The following is an 18,326-nucleotide window of genomic DNA, read 5'->3' as shown; positions in this document are numbered from 1 at the left end:
CCTTGGCTCTTGGAGGAAAAACTATGTATTCCTTTGTCACATTGTTTTCTCTATTAGCAGTAATCCACCTCACTTGGGTGAACAATAACCTTTAAATTAACGTCTTAGACTGACATTACAGGTTGTACTGTATACATTGAACTACACACCACACAATCTTACCCTCTTAGAAATGCACACAGTTGAAAAACTGTCCAAACACACTGAAAATAAGAGAAACAATGAACAACATCTTTAAAGTATCTCAGTCTGTTTTGAAAACCTCTCTCTCTCTCTCTCTCTCTCTCTCTCTCTCTCTCTCTCTCAGAGTCCAGCACTCCTCCTTTTCTGACAGAAAACTGTATCTCCCACTACTAAAATGTAAATTCACACACTGATGCATAACCCACCCATTCTGTCAACACAATATATAATCCCCATAACAGCCTCTGCAGTTGCAAGTTCCCACCATGACAGTTGCACAAAGTGTCCTCCTCTTGGCTCTCATTTCAGGTGAGTGAAGTCGGTGTTGAGTGAAGGAGGAGAAAAGGAGCTTTGGATGTTGGCTGGCTCCCTGTAATGTAAACTCTGTCTCTTCCAGCTGCTCAGGGCCAGTCCCTCACCTCCTCAGAGCCAGTGGTAAGCAGAGCTGGACAACCAGTCACTCTGTCCTGTAAGGTGGACGGACTGTCTCTAGCCTGGCTGCACTGGATTCGTCAGAAACCAGGGAAAACCAGGACTAGCGGAACTGGCACAATATTTGCCCAAAGTGTCCAAGGCCAGTTTTCCATCACCAAAGACACTTCCCAAAATCTTGTGCACTTAGAGGTTAAGAGTCTGAAACAAGAAGACTCTGCAGTTTATTATTGTGCACGAGAGTCACAGTGACACACAACACTACTAAGCTGTACAAAAACTGAATAACACTGATCTCTGTGTGAGAAGCACTGAAGCATGTCAGGACTGTGAAAACACATGTTCCACTGAATGACTGACAATTTATAATGAAAGATATGTCATCAATACAAACTGTATTTGTCAGCATGTTGGGACAGTTTATCATGATACAGAGCCTGCATTTGTAAAAAGATTATTGAAATTAGAAAATAAATTCAATATATTATAATAAATATATAAAAATATAAAAAATTTAATTTATTTTTAGTATTAGCTCTACAGTGATGCAAACCACCAACAGACCTGCACAAATACCCAGCACCCATGTGACTCAACCACACATTTTACATTACATAATTAATTTGTGAGTTTATTTAACATAAACCTTACAGATAATATATATATATATATATATATATATATATATATATATATATATATATATATATATATATGTATATATATTATTGTACAAATTATACAGAGTGCTGGTTTAGGAGCCACTCCCTCCCCATTGTATCCTGATGCAAATCTTCAGTCTGTGCAGTGTACTTCTGTCCTGCTGACTGCTCTTGTTCTTTGTGTGGAGCATCAGATGTCACATCTCCAGCCTCAGGATGATGAACACACTCACTCTTCTGCTGGTTGCTCTCTCTCTGCCCTGTGAGTTCTCCTGCTTCTTGCTGTGTTATCTTTTCTCAGACAACATGGACTGATGGTCAGTCAGTGACACCAGAAAACTTCCCAGATGATTAATTTCTTCTGTGTTTCCTCTCTCCCTTTTATTTCATCAGGTTGTACAGGTCAGAGTATGGAGTCCATTCCTTCCAGTTCAGTGGTGAAAAAGCCTGGGGAGACTCTCAGTCTCTCCTGCAGGGGATCTGGCTTCACATTTAGCTGCTGTGTTATGAGCTGGGTCAGACAACCTGCAGGAGAAGCACTGGAATGGATAGGGAGCGGATACTCTGCTTCAAGTAGTAACACTTATGCCAGCAGTGTGCAGGGCCGTGTAGAAATCAGTAGAGATGACAGCAACAGCATGGTGTTTCTGAGACTGTCCAACTTAAAGCCAGAGGACTCTGCTGTGTATTACTGTGCCAGAGAAACACACTGGTTAAAGGAAGCAGAGAGGCTTGACAAAAACCTCATACAAATTATTTTCCCAAGAACCTCCAGGTGGCAGTAGAAGATAAGACGTCAGGTGATACTAAGTAGAATATGACTGTGTCTCTAAACACATACACACAAATTCATGACCACAATGGAAGCATCAGCTGATGTCGTGGTTTGTGACTTCCTGTTTTTGAGTGTTATTTTTATTTTTATTTTATTTTAATAGTTTATTTAGATAGGGACAGTGCATATTAATGGACATCAGTACAAGTACACAATGTAAATATGCTAGAGTTAGCACCATAGCTAATTTTCATTTATTGTCCCTAGGCAGATGCATAAAAAGAAAAACATGAAAACAGTAACAAGCAGTGTTGGGAGTAACGCGTTACAAAAGTAAAGTATGTATTCCTTTTTGCTGTAACGCAGTAATATAACGCAATACTAATTACATTTCGGTAATATTATACTCGTTACAATTCCAGTAACGCGAGTTACAACGCATTTTAACGCAACATTTAGTGGTGCATTGTTTTTTTAAAGAATTCACCAACACCGCGACACATTTCTTCACAGGAAAAAAAAAGCCGTATTATTTTCCTGTCGCTGTATTCGATGGTTGAGATGACTGCAGAGACAGATACATTTGCGATATGGATATTTTCAGGAGTTATTACGCTGCGTTGAAGTGAGCTGTCCTGTTTCTGTTCCCGTGGTCAGAACCAGAGACGGTACGGACAGCATGTATGTCCCAACAGGTGACGGTACGTCAGCGGCTGACAGATATAAACATGTCGGGAATTAATGTTGAGGCTTGCTACACGTAAATATCATTGCATTTTATCAGCCGTGGAGAGTAACTCTGCCTGTAGTGGAATGGCTTCGAATGACGACCAAAAACGCTTGTCTTTTACTGTGACCATTTACTGTTCAATATGTTGCAGTTTTACAAACAAGAAAGTGAACAACTGGAGCATGACGGACAAAATAAAAGCACTTCCTGTGACGTTTCGCAGTAAAACTAAATTACTGTTAAATAAGGTTGTGTAGGCTACCTTTTCACAAATCAGCTGTAAATCAAGTACTGTAAATAATGTAAATAGTGAGTTTTAATCACACTATAATTGAACATTTCCTTTAGAGTGTTTTAAACTAAACAACATGAATTTCTTATTCAAGTGCTATAAACAAATATTTTACAACAATGTCGTACTTTTAATTGAGTATTTTCATTTTCTCCTACTTGCCTGTTATACGTTTTACTTATCTATTTTTTATAGCTTTAGTTACTTTGCATATTTATATTGATTATACAAAATATGAATAATCTATGATGTATTAAAGTGGATAAAGAGGAGACTTTATTGATCCGGTGGTGAAATTCACAAGCTAGCTGCCAAATCAAATTTCCCCTGTTATTTTGGTGAAAGTAACTCAAAAGTAATGCAAAAGTAGTGTAACACATTACAATTCAGAGACAGTAATATTGTAATATAACTAATTACTCTCAAATGACAGTAACTAGTAATCTATAATGTATTACATTTTGGAAGTAACTTGCCCAACACTGGTAACAAGCATGCAACACTCTCATAGTTTGAGAGGCAAGACAAACACTAACAACAACAGTCAAGACAACATACAACAGAACATACATTGTTACACATAGTGAAATGTGTGAGGCAGTTAAAAGATAAAAGTGAGTGCAGCTTTGGTTTTCTAAAAGCCAGAATTTTAAATGAGTTTTAAAAGTGATGTATGTGGGACGGTCCCTTATTGTGGAGGGTAGGCTATTCCAATATTTATTTCTCTTTACTGACAAAACAGTTTGTCCAAAAGTGGTGCACCTAAAAGGTATTACATAGTCCCCTTTGGTGGAGGCCCTTTTACTACCACCACTCTCAAATCTTTGAAAGAAATCATTCAGTGGGGGGCGGGGCACGATGATGTACAGCCCAAAACAGGCATACTTAAAAATTAAAAAATTCTCAAAACTCAATAGTTGGTGTTTTTCCAGTATGTTACAGTGATGAAATGATATGGCTTTTTGTTACATTTGACATTTGCTTTTCCACAAAAAAAATGGTAATAACGTTCCTTTTTTTTAATTTGAACAGCAGGTGTTGACAATATATTTGGACATTTATGCATGATATATCCAGAATATGGATGGCCAGCAAATGCTGCTGAGCAAAGTATATAAATACATCTAATTTGAGTATAAATAAATGATTTCTCTTATTGAGAAAATCATACGTATAATCATATAATGAAATAATGATAAAAATCATATTTCCCAGAGATGTGTTGGGTTTTTCTTATAGGAGGAGGAGTCAATGCAAATCTCTGACCTCTTCCATCTCTACATATGTGTTGCAGAGTGAAGGACAGACACTAAATCACTGACATACACGCTGTAGACTGGACAGAGACAACTGGCTTTAACAATGATCAGACCTGATTATTTGGTTGTTTTTCTCATCCTGTCATTTAACTGGGCAGGTAAGAACAAGAGATGTTTTTCTGACAAACTTCCTGGTACAAAGACAACATGGCTGCATTACAGAAACTAATGAGCTGTTTAAATGTCTGTAGGTACTGAGGGTCAAACACTGACTGAGTCTGAACCAGTGGTTAAAAGACCTGGAGAATCCCACAGACTGACCTGCACATATTCTGGGTTTGGTGGAGATTATGATAATGCTTGGATCAGACAGGCTGCTGGAAAAGGACTGGAATGGATCGCTTACATCAGCGATGGCAGCGTAAGCATCTACTACTCTCAGTCAGTCAAAGGCCGGTTTACCGTCTCCAGAGAAAACAGCAGACAGCAGGTGTATCTGCAGATGAACAGTCTGAAGACTGAAGATTCTGCTGTTTATTATTGTGCTCGAGAGCCACAGTGACACATGAAGGAGCAACGCTGTACAAAAACTCAGCATATACATCAAATCTTTGCTTTCTTCTTTTCTCATTCACATAATAAGCTTCAGTTCAACATCATCAACACATTCAGAGAAATAGTCTCAATAAAACTGCTCCATTCAGACATGTTTTATTGCTGATCCCCCATATATAGCTGAAGCAGACAATAACTATTCAGTTAATCTATGGATTCTGTTGTAAATATAAATATATTTGTCTGACATCTTTGACAGATAATATCTACATTTTCTTTCATGTGTCAAAAATATATTTCATAACACAATTTAAAGCTATCACTTTTGACAGGACAGTTCATCCTTCTTTTATAGCCTGTCAGTGTCCTTCTCTATGCAAAGTGAACTTCCTCACAGTCTGCTATAAAGACTTGATATCATGCTGTCAGTTGCAGCAGAAGAAGAGAAGCTCCCATCAGATCACCTTCAATAACAACCATGTTCTCTGTAGCTCTGCTGCTGCTGCTGGCTGCTGGATCCTGTGAGTCTCACTGAGGCAGAGACACTGACAGTATGATCACAGCACACTGTTCACTGCTATTACACTGATTCAATACTCAACATGTTTTCCTCCACAGGTGTGAAGTGTGAACAGTTGACCCAGCCAGCCTCTGTGACTGTGCAGCCAGGTCAACGTCTGACCATCACCTGTCAGGTCTCTTATTCTCTTGATAGCTACGCTACAGCTTGGATCAGACAGCCTGCAGGGAAAGGACTGGAGTGGATTGGAATGAAATATACTGGAGATTCATACTACAAAGATTCATTGAAGAACAAGTTCAGTATCGACTTAGAGACTTCCAGCAAGACAGTGACTCTAAATGGACAGAATGTGCAGCCTGAAGACACTGCTGTGTATTACTGTGCCAGAGAGCCACAGTAACACAAACCATCAGTAGACCTGAACAAAAACCCCTCAGAGCCTGAACACTTGTAACATGAAGCCACCAGAGGAGGAGCCCTCAGACCACTAATGGTTTCAACACCAGCACACAGCCTGCACTCTTGCTGGAGTTTAAATACTTTGCGGGTTTCAATCACTGATCATTGTCTCTTCTCCCACAACAAAAACTGAAATAGATGTTTAAATTGTTAAATGTACACAACTGAAACATGTTGGATGTCAGAGTTTTCCAAATGCATGAAACCCTGTTCTTATTATCAGGACTCAAAATTTCAAATTTGAAAAAAAGGAGACATAAGATAATGTTAGTCGATCTCAAACCAAGCATACAAGGTGATTTAATAAACGAAAGGGTGGCATTAGGAAACATTGTTATCTTTGGGAAACTTTATCTTTGGCAAAGTTCAACATATAGATACTTTGAAGACTGTATTTCAGGCTCCTCAACCATGGTGTCTATTGTCAACTTAAGAAGAGCAGTTAGTGAAGAAAGTCCAAGTGATGTCAACTTCTCATTAAGCTTGGAAAGTAGGTGAGACTGATTGATGTCATGTATTCCCTGATAATGTTCAATTATTGTTTGACTGGTGGAGGAGGTCTGTCAAATTCCCCTTCATCTCCTCTTTCTGGGTAGACCTCCATGTCTTCACCACTGGACTGACTGGGATTCTCAAGCTGTGTATCGCAGCCCTCATCATTCCGATCACTGGTGCTGCTTGTACTTGCTATGGACTCAACTAGACTTCATTCAGATTAATCTATATGCTTTCTTAGAAAAAGCTCTTGTGCATTCAGGGAAACCACACTTGAAAGATGTATTAGGCAGACAACTATGAGTTTGCATGTGCCTGACATGTGCAAATGTATTCCTGCAGGTTTTACCACATATGTTGCAAGTTATCATGTTTTCACTACAGGCCTTCACAGCAAAATAATCTTTAAAATACTCTCAAGAAAAAAAAATCATTACATCAACAACTAGTCAACTAACTTTTAGCTACTGTACATTAGTGCATATTTGAAGCTACTTTTTAGCTTTTTGCATCAACCTGCATAACAAGCTTCTCCCTAAACTCCCATAAACCGTTTTACTTGAAAAAGTAAAACAACAAATGGTAAAATAGAACCTTGTAGCCCACCTTAATTACATCTGATAACAAATCAAATGCCCAAGCTAACTTATGCTAATTTAAGTAATGTGCTTCAACAGAAAGCTAAACTTTTTTCCACATAGTTGCTAAATGAGAGTAATGTATGCTAGCGTGTGGCACGTACTTTTGACTCAATCTTTTCGGCAAAAAAAGTCAATAAAATATTAATCCAACACAAAATCACATTAGCATTATGCTGACTTTTGCAAGATTATATTTATCTTCTTAAGAAAGCCACGGGGACAGGATGGATGAGGGTGCGCTGCGCAGTTGACGAGAGAACGGTGAGGAAAGCAGCAGGTAATGCCTCAAGTGCTCCATCCAGTTCGGTCAGTTTAAGAGTCCAGATGAAAACTAATTCTTCATCTTCTTGTTATTGTGTCCTCAATCTCAAATAAAAACACTGATGTGTAGGTCTATTTTTAATTTCATACATTTTTTTATTTTGCTCAGATGAACTATTAAACGGACCGAAGATCAAGTCTGATTTAAAGTTAACTGAAAAAGAAAAGAAAAAATACTATATTATACCGTAAGATTATAGGTAGCTTGCTGTAAAAAATAAATAAATACTGCTTTTTACCGTAAGATTTTACAGGAGCTTGCCATTAGTATTTTGTTCCTCAAAGACATCAGAATTTACAGTATTCGGGGCGACCTCTAGCTCACCCAGTAAGAGCGTTTGCCCCATGTAGGTTGAGTCCTGCAGCGGCGCAGGGTTAAAATCTGACCTGCTTCCCTTTGCTGCGTGTCATCCCCCATCTCTCTCCCCCTTTCATGTCTATCCACTTTCAAAATAAAGGGAAAAGCCCCAAAAATAATCTTTAGTTAGTTAAATTTACAGTATTCAACTTAATGGAAAACGGTACACTACTGTGCAAAATATCCAGTATTTTTACAGCAATTTGTTACAGTGTAAGAATAACACAAATTACGTTAAGGAGAAAGCTGTAACATGAAAATGTTTTGAGGAAAGATTGAACAAAAGACACTGTTCAATCAAAAAGGAGGAGTCAATGCAAAACTCAGATATCTTCCACCTCTACTTATCTGACTGCAGAGAGGAGGACAGAGAACAGTGGACACACAGTTTAACATGATGGACTATAGGACAGGACTGCTGCTTTTAACTCTCTGCTGGGCAGGTGAAGATTTTCACTGATCTTGATTTAACATAGCTTTTATTTGTCATCAGCTTATCTCACTTGATGTTTTTTATATCTTGACAGGTGTTGATGGTCAGACTCTGACAGAATCTGAACCAGCGATTAAAAGACCTGGAGAATCCCACAGATTAACCTGTACAACATCTGGATTCACACTCAGCAGCTACCCTATGAACTGGGTCAGACAGGCTCCTGGAAAAGGACTGGAGTGGATCGCTTTTGTACACACAGGCAGTACTTCTATCTATTACTCCCAGTCAGTCCAGGGGAGATTCACCATCTCCAGAGATGACTCCAGCAGTAAAGTCTATCTGCAGATGAACAGTCTGAAGACCGAGGACACAGCAGTGTATTACTGTGCCAGAAGAGACACAGTGAGAGACGATAATATGAGAGTCATACAAAAACTACTTCCTCTATTTACAATCACGACTGTGATCATATAGTTGACTCAGTATTACTTTTTTGTGCCATACTGCTGATAAGTACACAAGTACCACAAGTAAATGCATGAAGATCATGCAAGAATCAACATTTTGGTAGCATTTAAAAATAAAAAGCTTCCACATGATTTTCAGATTGTACACACATTTATTTTTTTTCATGAAAATGACAGAATGACAGAACCAATTTTACACCAAATCCTGGAATTCACACATTTAGGAAGCATCAACAAAGCAAAACTTTGATGCCAAAGTTTGCAGATGAACAGCTTGAAGACTGAAGTTGCTGTTTATTATTGTGCCCGATGGCACAATACTATAAGATGGCACAGAGTTGTTTGAGCTTTGAGTTGTTCTGACATTCTTCATCTTTAAGGTTAACCTTTACAAGTTGATAGTAAATGTTCACACCTTTTGATGCTTCAGAATTTAACACCTGTGCAGAATCATGAAAATAATTTAGAAACAATAAAATGGCAACTGATTTCCTCAATATTTTTTGAGTACTGCTTACTTATTCAGATTTACAGTGTACATAAGGATAACATGCTATTTGTTTTGTTTTCAATTAAAAATCTGAAGCTAATGAAGAACATTCTGAGCTGTAATGACAAAAAAAAAAAAAATTCTAGTCCTCCTCAGTTACAACAATGCATCTTCTGCTTTTCATTCACTGTCATGTTGGTGCTTGAGTGCATTGGGTGGAAGGAAGGGAAACAGGGAAAAAGCACATGGCTTCAATAACAAACACATCTTATTGGGTGTCACAACTGAGTTATTTTCTTGAATGTTTAAAAGTAGCTTAAGGCCGTCAATCAGGAGTGATTGTTGTGAGTACGTGTCGGAGAATAGCGCGGACACGCACCTCACACTGCACGCACCACCCGGAGAAAAAAGGAGAGGTCGCAGTTCGGACGATGACTACCCGGTTGAGATTGTGTGTGTGTGTGTCCTCGAGATCTGACAACACACAAACACACGTAGCAGAGCTACCCACACCCATGTTTGTACTGTTGCTTAATTAAAAGCCAATGTTAAATTGAAATTCAAAAGCCAAATATTAAATCTAAATGGAAAAGCCAAATGGAAAATTTAAAAAAATAATAATATTTTTAATTTGATCTCGCTAAGTTTTCTCTTTGAACTTTCAATTTCTCTTTGGACTTTAATTTGAATTATGAATAAATATTTCCGCCATACAGTGATACAGGAAGCCACAGAGCTGTACACAAACCACTGCAGATGTCACTGTGACAGTCACTGATAGAAAATGCAAGTTTAAATACCCCATAATTCACAGTATTTGATGCATTTCCACACACTATACTTTTATCACAACTTGCCCTAAACAGAAACAAAAAGTGGAGTTCACACAGCATCAGGATTATCATCTCTTATATGAGGCTGAGCTGTAAGAACAATAACAAAACAATGATCTAAGTCTTTCCTGACCTCTCACTACTGATAGCTTGCCAACAGGTCCAAATTAAAAAAAAACAACATTCATCATTGCTTTGATGTTAAGATTTTTATTCATCAATTTTACAACAGCGTTCATTTCATTTTACCAAATGACAATAATTATATAATCTATTGTTTATTTTCATTTAACGGTGTTATGTTCTGGGCTCTTCAAGTCCCGTAACATGCTGTATGTTTACAAGCTCCCAGTATTTCTCAAATATCTTACAAAACATTTTAATTAATATTTGAAAAAAAATAAAAAAATAATTTAACCAATATAGCTTTTTTTTTTTTTACTATTATTCAGTGCCACAGTTCAACACATTTTCATGAACAGTTTTTGGATAAAAAAATGTGTATTATGGTCTGAATAAAAGGATGTTGGCCAACATTTATTGGCATGGTGTTCTATCAATATATTACATGTTGTTGTTTTTTAAATGTTAAACAAAAACCTACAGTTTTTTTCATATTCAAATACATACATAAGTCATGTCATGGTATATCAATGATAAATAAAATTGAATTTAAAACTTTGATAAACTGAAAAAAATAACAAAATATGTTTAATGTAAAACACAATTTAACCAACTAACAACCTTAAATATAGTTATGTTGATTAGAATATTTTGTTTTATTCTTACCCCTTGCTGATAATACAGGCCCCCTTCCCTCCAGTGCAAGAAACAGTGTTTTTGTATTACGGTTTATCACAGTGATGGTGGGGGGTGGGTGGTGCACTGAGATATAGATCAATATAAAAACCTAAGAGCAATAATCTAACGCTCTCCCATTCTTGTGATGAAAAAAAAAGCTCAGGACTGAATATTACCTACTGAAATATGAGGTAACTACTGTGTTTATTATTTTTATTAAGCAGATTCCTGGTTAAAAGTTAGTAAATTAGTAGTTTAAAGTCAGAGTTGGTGCACAGATGTAATTGTCATCTTGCAGTAAATCTTAACTTTAAGAACTGATTAAGAATCAGCACAAAACACATGCTCCCAGGATGACATCAGGGGATAATACTGATCACGATGTATGTGTTCTTTAGTCACGTTATGAGGTTTTCACACATTATTTTTGGTATGTCAGGTTTTCGTTCCAGCAGTGAGTGGAGATGCAGCACTATGATTACTTCGACTACTGGGGCAGCGGGACTGAAGTCACAGTAACAGGAAAGTCACATTTAAACAATATACTATTAAACAGAAGATTATTTTTTAACTTTTTAATGTGATTATTGGTGCTAGAGAAGTTTAACTTATAGTCCTATATTTAGGTTTATATTGATGTTGGACACACTAGAAAACAGAGCAGACAGATGTTTTTAATGCAGCTGTTTCTAAGAAAGCATTTGAAAAACTTCCTCTTAATGCAGATGGTGGTTTGAGTTAATCTTTGGTCTGGGGTAATTGATTTAGCTGGATTGTAATTGGTGTTGATGAATATTTGCATCTTTTTATTCACATTATTATTCAATACATGTTGTATTACCGTGGATATTAATCACCATACCGTACCTGAATTTAAGAAATATTTCTCAGTTCAATATACTGTCAGAAAAATACATCTTGTCTGTCCCTGTAGTAGGTCTATTTCATAGTAGAAATAGTTGACAGGTATTTGCTATTTTTTAGTTTCCCTGCACTTGTAGAAAACTACTGATGTTAAAGTGCATCTGCTTTCCATGTTCCCTTTTTAAACCTGAAGAGGGAGGTCCATGCAAACTCTTCTTTCCTTATACTCACACCATCTACAGCTCTAAGAACATTTATGACAGAACAACTGGGATACTTTAGAAAACTTAGAAATATTCAGATCAGAAAACCAGGGCTGTAACGATATGCAATATGAAACCGAAATCGCGACAATCAGATCCACGAACCTGTGTCGCGCTGTGAGAAGGCAGAATCGCAAAACACCCTTTCCAACTCCCAAAGTTATCTTTCCCGTCCAGATCACAAGATCACATCACAAGTTGCATTTTAAGCTCCTCTTTTTTTCTGCTTGTGGAGAGCTACGTGACACATGACACTATATCAATGAGGACCGTCGAAATCGGCCGTCCGAGACAGGCAGACACACAGCTGACAACCTGCAGGGCTCGATGGTGTTTTTTGCCCCCAACTGCTCCTTCCAGGCAGCGCTACAACCGCAGCCTTCAAGGCACCTAACCCTAACCTTAAGGTTCGGACATACACGCCGCGGGCCGCTGTGGACTTGTGCAGTCCCGCAAGCGGTTTCAGGAAAAGTGGCTGCATGTGTCCGACGATGTACAAAGCATCAACACCGGTACAAGCCTACAGCTGTCTGCGGACACGGAGTGTGGAAAGTGTGTCAGAGCCTCCCGGATAGGTGAACTGAGACTCTGTTGCCTGTGCTTTCTTTTGGAAGGCTGGCTGCCCCAAAATCACCTCTTACTGTACGTACACCCCGCCGCCGACTTGAGCTTCTAAAGTTACCAGAAGTCATTCATTTTCAATGGAAGCTGGCTTCTCTCAGCTGCAAGGAGCGGAAAATCTGTCGCGTTTTGGGCGTTTTGAGCGACCAGAGCGTCAATAAGAAAGTTGAAAGTATGTCAACTTTATGGTAATGAGCTATGACGCGGTTCAGCGGCAAGCAGCGGCAAACGCCAGCAACCAATCGGAATATAGACGTCCTTCGTGCTGGATGATAACTGTACGTACACATTTTACACAAATTAAAACATCTCAGACAAAGGTCAAAACAGCTGACTTGGAGGGTTGACTCTGACTCAGTTTCATTAAATATCTCCAGTCCAGATGTTTCCTCCCTGTGAGGAGGAGTCAATGCAAAACTCAGATATCTTCCACCTCTACTTATCTGAGTGCAGAGAGGAGGACAGAGAACAGTGGACACACAGCTTAACATGATGGACTATAGGACAGGACTGCTGCTTTTAACTCTCTGCTGGGCAGGTGAAGATTTTCATTGATCTTGATTAAACATAGTTTTGAATTGTGTAACTAAATTCATGTGATGTTTTTTATATCTTGACAGGTGTTGATGGTCAGACTCTGACAGAATCTGAACCAGCGATTAAAAGACCTGGAGAATCCCACAGATTGACCTGTACAACATCTGGATTGTCATTCAGCAGCTACTATATGGCCTGGATCAGACAGGCTCCTGGAAAAGGACTGGAGTGGGTTGCTACTGATGCTGGTGGCAGTAGCAAATACTACTCTCAGTCAATCCAAGGCCGTTTTACCGTCTCCAGAGACAACAACAGAGAGCAGCTGTATCTGCAGATGAACAGTCTGAAGACTGAAGATTCTGCTGTTTATTATTGTGCTCGAGACCCACAGTGACTGGAGTTGGTTGAGCAGCTGTACAAAATCCTACAGTATTCTTACTGGACTGATGAAGCCAAATAATGAAGATGATATATGAATGTAATATCTATATCATATATTTTATACATTATTTTATTAATATTAAAGGGATACTTCACCGATTTAGCATTTAGCTTTGTATCAGTAGAAACCCGGTACTATTTTTGAATGACTGTGCTTCTGTCCCTCATGTCCCCCTGTGAGGGGAGATCTCTGTATTGTGGGTCTGGAAAAAAGCCTCTTATGACGCAAAAATTGTCATTTTGCGTCATAAGAGGCTTTTTTGCCCAGAGGCTATGGACTACAGTCCAACTTCCGCATATTTCAAACCCACCCATAGGGGGTTGGACTCTGGCATTTCCGAAATTCCACGAAAAAAAAACGAGTGTCAGCCATCTTGAATCCTCGCGTAGCTTTAGTGGCTTCTCAGCATCAAAACTTTAGATAGATAGATTTATTCATCCCGAAGGAAATTTTAGAACAACAATTATGTGCATTCAAACTACCGCACACGTGTACCACCGGGATACATTGGTACAGATCGGAGAATATGCAGGACACTTTATTGCAGACGGAATACTCGACACAGCTTCGCCCGTCTGCTATGGAGACCAGCGGCGCTGATCGAAGCCTCTGGCCGGTAAAGGGACATCATCAGCGGGGGACGTTGAACGAGTTTGCGGGTGGAAAACTAACGTTAGCCGGCCACCTGTTCCATCAATCCTGCTTGCAAGTGTCCGCTCATTAGACAACAAACTGGACTACATCCAACTTCAACGAAACTCCCAACGCGAGTTCAGAGACTGCTGTGTTTTTGTTGTTGTGGAAACAATTGCTATGGACTATGCAGCTACCGCTCTGTCGCCGGGTAAGACTAGTGGAGGTGAGCTGTGTTAACACGGACTGCCTGCCGCAGAAATGGGGGTGCTTGTATGTGACGGGGCGCATGGCTGTCGTCACGCTAGCGATGCGCTACCTATTTTTCTCTCAGAGACTGAATGTAAATGTTGCCTGTATAGGTTTATTTAGCGTGTTCATATGTTCTGTTAATTACCACACACTGTTGTCAAATAATCTGTAAACCTAGTCATTATCAAATTCCTCAGTTATCCTGTAGCTTTCTTGTGTACACATTTAACATTTAACATCTAATACTGCAGTGATTTAAATGCTATAGCAACATCCATCAATACATCCTTTTATATTGTTTAAAACCCTACAGTTTATTTCACAAACATGTTCAGTTACAATAATCATACAACACTTGTTCCTTTGTTAACTAGTGTCGTTTATTGAGTTTAAAAGCTAACAGAGGGTAACATGATTTGTCTTACCAGCATGTGCTCTCTTTGTTCTAAAGGAAAGTTTGCCGCAATCCTCGGGTTTAAATGGGTCTATGACTTCCGGGGTAACAGGAAGTTAACCGGCATTTTAAGTATTACATTTTGTAGCCATCAAGATGTCTTGGGGCTTTGTCTAATTTGAATGTGAATCATATAAATGATATGCTATAAATGTCTAGCTTCGTAGATATATTAATTTTGGCTGTATGTAGCCGTTTCTGTCTATTTACCTGAGACACCCCTGCATTGTATTGTGTTGGTATGTTCCAATTTGAGGGGTGGGGCTTCAGGCTATATAGAGTGGTAGTAGTATTTGCTCAGGGAAGAGCTGTTGGAACACCTGAGGGAGTAGGACGTAAGTCTGTTGCATATCCTCAGAGTGATGACTTGAGTTAAGGTCTAATTAGTGAACAGTTGAATATTTATATTATCTTATTGTTTTGACTCCCAAGTCAATTTGTTATTTCCTTGAAAGTATATATTTTTCTGTTTTCTTTAATTGTTTTGTTAATTTTTATTTCACGATTTGCCTCATTTGGCCTTAATTGGGGTAAACAATAAAAATCCCATCTTGTCAACTTCATCTCCGACTCATCCTGAGTGTTTACAACTGCTCACGACTACTCATCTACATCTACCCTTGACATTGTATCCAACTAACTGCTAACTGCTGGTGTAGTTTGTGATTGTTAAATGCCGACCATTCTACATTACACGCAAATTTGTACCAAGCGCTAATGCTAGTAGCTAGCTATGTGTTAGCTGAACCTTTTTTTATATATTTTTTTTATAACCTTTTTATATAATGTCGTTTTTATATATTTTAATTGTGTAACCAATTGAGCCACGGAGAAACGTTGTTTCGTGTATATGGTTGAAATGACAATAAAACACACTAAAGTTGAGTTGACTGTCTCACTGTCTGTCTGTAACAGTAGGCGTGGCTTGGGAGTAGACGCTAAAGCAGCGAAGCAAGTGCATTCTAGGATTTGGTGTCTTTCATCCACATGAGCCAAAAACACATTTTCTGGCTTTTCTCGGCCTAGAAGCCACCAATTTATAAAAAAATTTCACATTTCTACTACATAAGTGACCCAATTTAAAGATATATTCATCTTTCCAACGGTGAAATATCCCTTTAAGTTATTATTTATTACTAAGTTTTTTCCCCTAAATTTTACATTAGATATCATTTTTAGATAATAAATTACCCTTTGTCTCTTCATTATATAACGTCCTGCTTTCCTCAGAAATATTATTAATCAACATTAAACACAAAAACACAATAAAGATCATTTGATGGTAAAAGTGCCAAAAACATCACAACGATCTGGTTGCTGAAATTAAATTCTAAAATTAAAAAAAATTAAACTACATTTCTACAAAGTAAGACACAATACTGTCTGTAAATGATATGATGTGGCATCTATAAGAATGAAACATAATGTTGCAGTTTCTTTTATAAAATCACTAGAGGACAGTCAGTGTCTAGTTTCTCTCTGTTACTAAAAGGAGAAACTCAGATCTGCTGTTCTCATTGATCTTAACTGACTGATACTCAAACTCTGAAATGATTCATATTGCTCTGTAATAAAATCAATAGGTAAATAAGAATATGTCACTCTTTCCATCAAGTACTGTAATTTCATTAACATTATTTCTAAGAGAAAACAGCTGAAAGTGGAGATGAGGGATGGCAGCATTTAATGTTATTGTTTAGAGTGAATTTACTTGTATCATGTATGGAGATAACTATGTTATATAAAAAAAGAATATTAATGTTTGAAGATACAATAATAATATAGTCAGTTTCAACATAAACCATGTTCTCTGTAGCTCTGCTGCTGCTGTTGGCAGCTGGATGTGAGTCTCTATAGATTTGTTAAAGTCAAAAGTTCTTCTTTTGCATTATAACTTGATCATTTGTTACAAAACCTTTTCTTTTTTAACAGGTGTGAAGTGTGAACAATTGACCCAGCCAGCCTCTGTGACTGTGCAGCCAGGTCAACGTCTGACCATCACCTGTCAGGTCTCTTATTCTCTTAGTGGCTCCTACACAGCTTGGATCAGACAGCCTGTAGGGAAAGGACTGGAGTGGATTGAAATGACATATACTGTAGATTCATACAACATGTTAATGAAAAATAAATAATGATATGATAGAAGAGAAACGATTCATTTATACATTCAAATGTGCAGTTTGAGTATCCAAATAACATTATTGTAATTTGGCCATGAAAAATATCATGTCATCTACTTTTTCTAAACCTAAAGACTAGAATCCAAGAAAATAAAATGTTTGATTTCCACTTAAACAGTAAATATATAAGAAATATGTCTCAGTTCAGTTCTCTTTGTAGAGAACTACTGATGTTAAGGTGCATCTGCTTTCCATCTTCTCTTTTTAAACCTGAAGAGGGAGGTCCATGCAAACTCTTCCTTCCTTATAATAACACCATCAACAGCTCTTAGAACATTTATGACAGAACAACTGGGACACTTTAGAAAACTTAGAAATATTCAGATCAGAAAACACTGGATTACAGTGTTTATTATAGAATGGAAAATATGATTTCATTGAGTTTATTCTTTATAGTTACTTTTCATGGTAAGAGTAATTTCTGCTTTAAAAAACTGAAGACACTCTAGTGTAACTATTTAACCTCTGAGATGGATGATTATCACAATTTCTTTACTTACAGGAGTTTGGAGTGAGATCAAACTGGACCAGTCTTCCTCTAAGGTGAAAAGACCTGGAGAGACAGTGAAGATGTCATGTATCATATCTGGTTATAGCATGACAAGCTACAATATTCACTGGATATGACAGAGACCAGGAGAAGCTCTGGAGTGGATTGGGAGGATGAATACAGGTTCAAACTCTGCTAGCTATGGCAGCTCCTTTCAAAGCCGTTTCATCATGACTGAAGATGTTCCCAGCAGCACTCAGTACCTCGAGGTCCAGAGCCTGACAGCAGCAGATTCTGCTGTTTACTTCTGTGCTCGAGAAGACACAGTGACTGAAGACAGTGGAGCAGCTGCACAAAAACCTCCACAGACAACAAACAGCAATGTGATCTTAATGACATCTGATCCCCCCCCCCCCTTACAAAGCACTTCGATATATCTACATTATATTTCTATATATTTCACTTTATACTTATGAGTAAATATTTATTCTCTTTATGATGTTACATCACTTAGATTTTAGTAGACAGTTTCTTCATTTATCAAAGCATTATCTACTGTAATACTAAGTTGCAAAAGTCAAGTACAAACCATAATATTATAATAGTATAAAATGGTGAAATGACAATAACGTAACTGTCAAAAATGATAGTAGATGTTGATCTGAGTGAAATTGTATGTGATTGTACATACTCCATGTGCTGCCTATTGTTCTCAAAATGACTAATGAGAAACAGAGCCTTGATAACAAGATTAATTATGAATTAACACATTTGAAAAACCCTTGTATCTTAATCTGTCAGATGTCATTTGTATATTATTAGAATTCATTTGGTTGTGGTGTTAATACTGAAACATTTTACACAAATTAAAACATGTC

General features: G+C 37.8%; 5 gene segments (V, D, J or C); all 5 read left to right on the top strand.

The window, feature by feature from the left end:
* Window positions 1–449: 449 nt before the first annotated feature.
* LOC116051930 lies at window positions 450–993 on the top strand. The segment is given in 2 exon segments: window positions 450–492; window positions 581–993. Coding segments are annotated over 2 exon segments (330 nt in total).
* Window positions 994–1,349: 356 nt separating this feature from the next.
* Window positions 1,350–2,088, top strand: LOC116051949. The segment is given in 2 exon segments: window positions 1,350–1,539; window positions 1,671–2,088. Coding segments are annotated over 2 exon segments (438 nt in total).
* Window positions 2,089–5,311: 3,223 nt separating this feature from the next.
* Window positions 5,312–5,823, top strand: LOC116051913. The segment is given in 2 exon segments: window positions 5,312–5,409; window positions 5,507–5,823. Coding segments are annotated over 2 exon segments (348 nt in total).
* A 2,196-nt stretch (window positions 5,824–8,019) lies between these two features.
* Window positions 8,020–8,720, top strand: LOC116051858. The segment is given in 2 exon segments: window positions 8,020–8,128; window positions 8,213–8,720. Coding segments are annotated over 2 exon segments (432 nt in total).
* A 4,181-nt stretch (window positions 8,721–12,901) lies between these two features.
* Window positions 12,902–13,406, top strand: LOC116051891. The segment is given in 2 exon segments: window positions 12,902–12,998; window positions 13,081–13,406. Coding segments are annotated over 2 exon segments (360 nt in total).
* Window positions 13,407–18,326: the final 4,920 nt, after the last annotated feature.

Source organism: Sander lucioperca, chromosome 21 (genome assembly GCF_008315115.2).
Source record: "Sander lucioperca isolate FBNREF2018 chromosome 21, SLUC_FBN_1.2, whole genome shotgun sequence".
Lineage (NCBI taxonomy): Eukaryota > Metazoa > Chordata > Actinopteri > Perciformes > Percidae > Sander > Sander lucioperca.
This window is presented reverse-complemented; position numbering and strand designations above follow the sequence as displayed.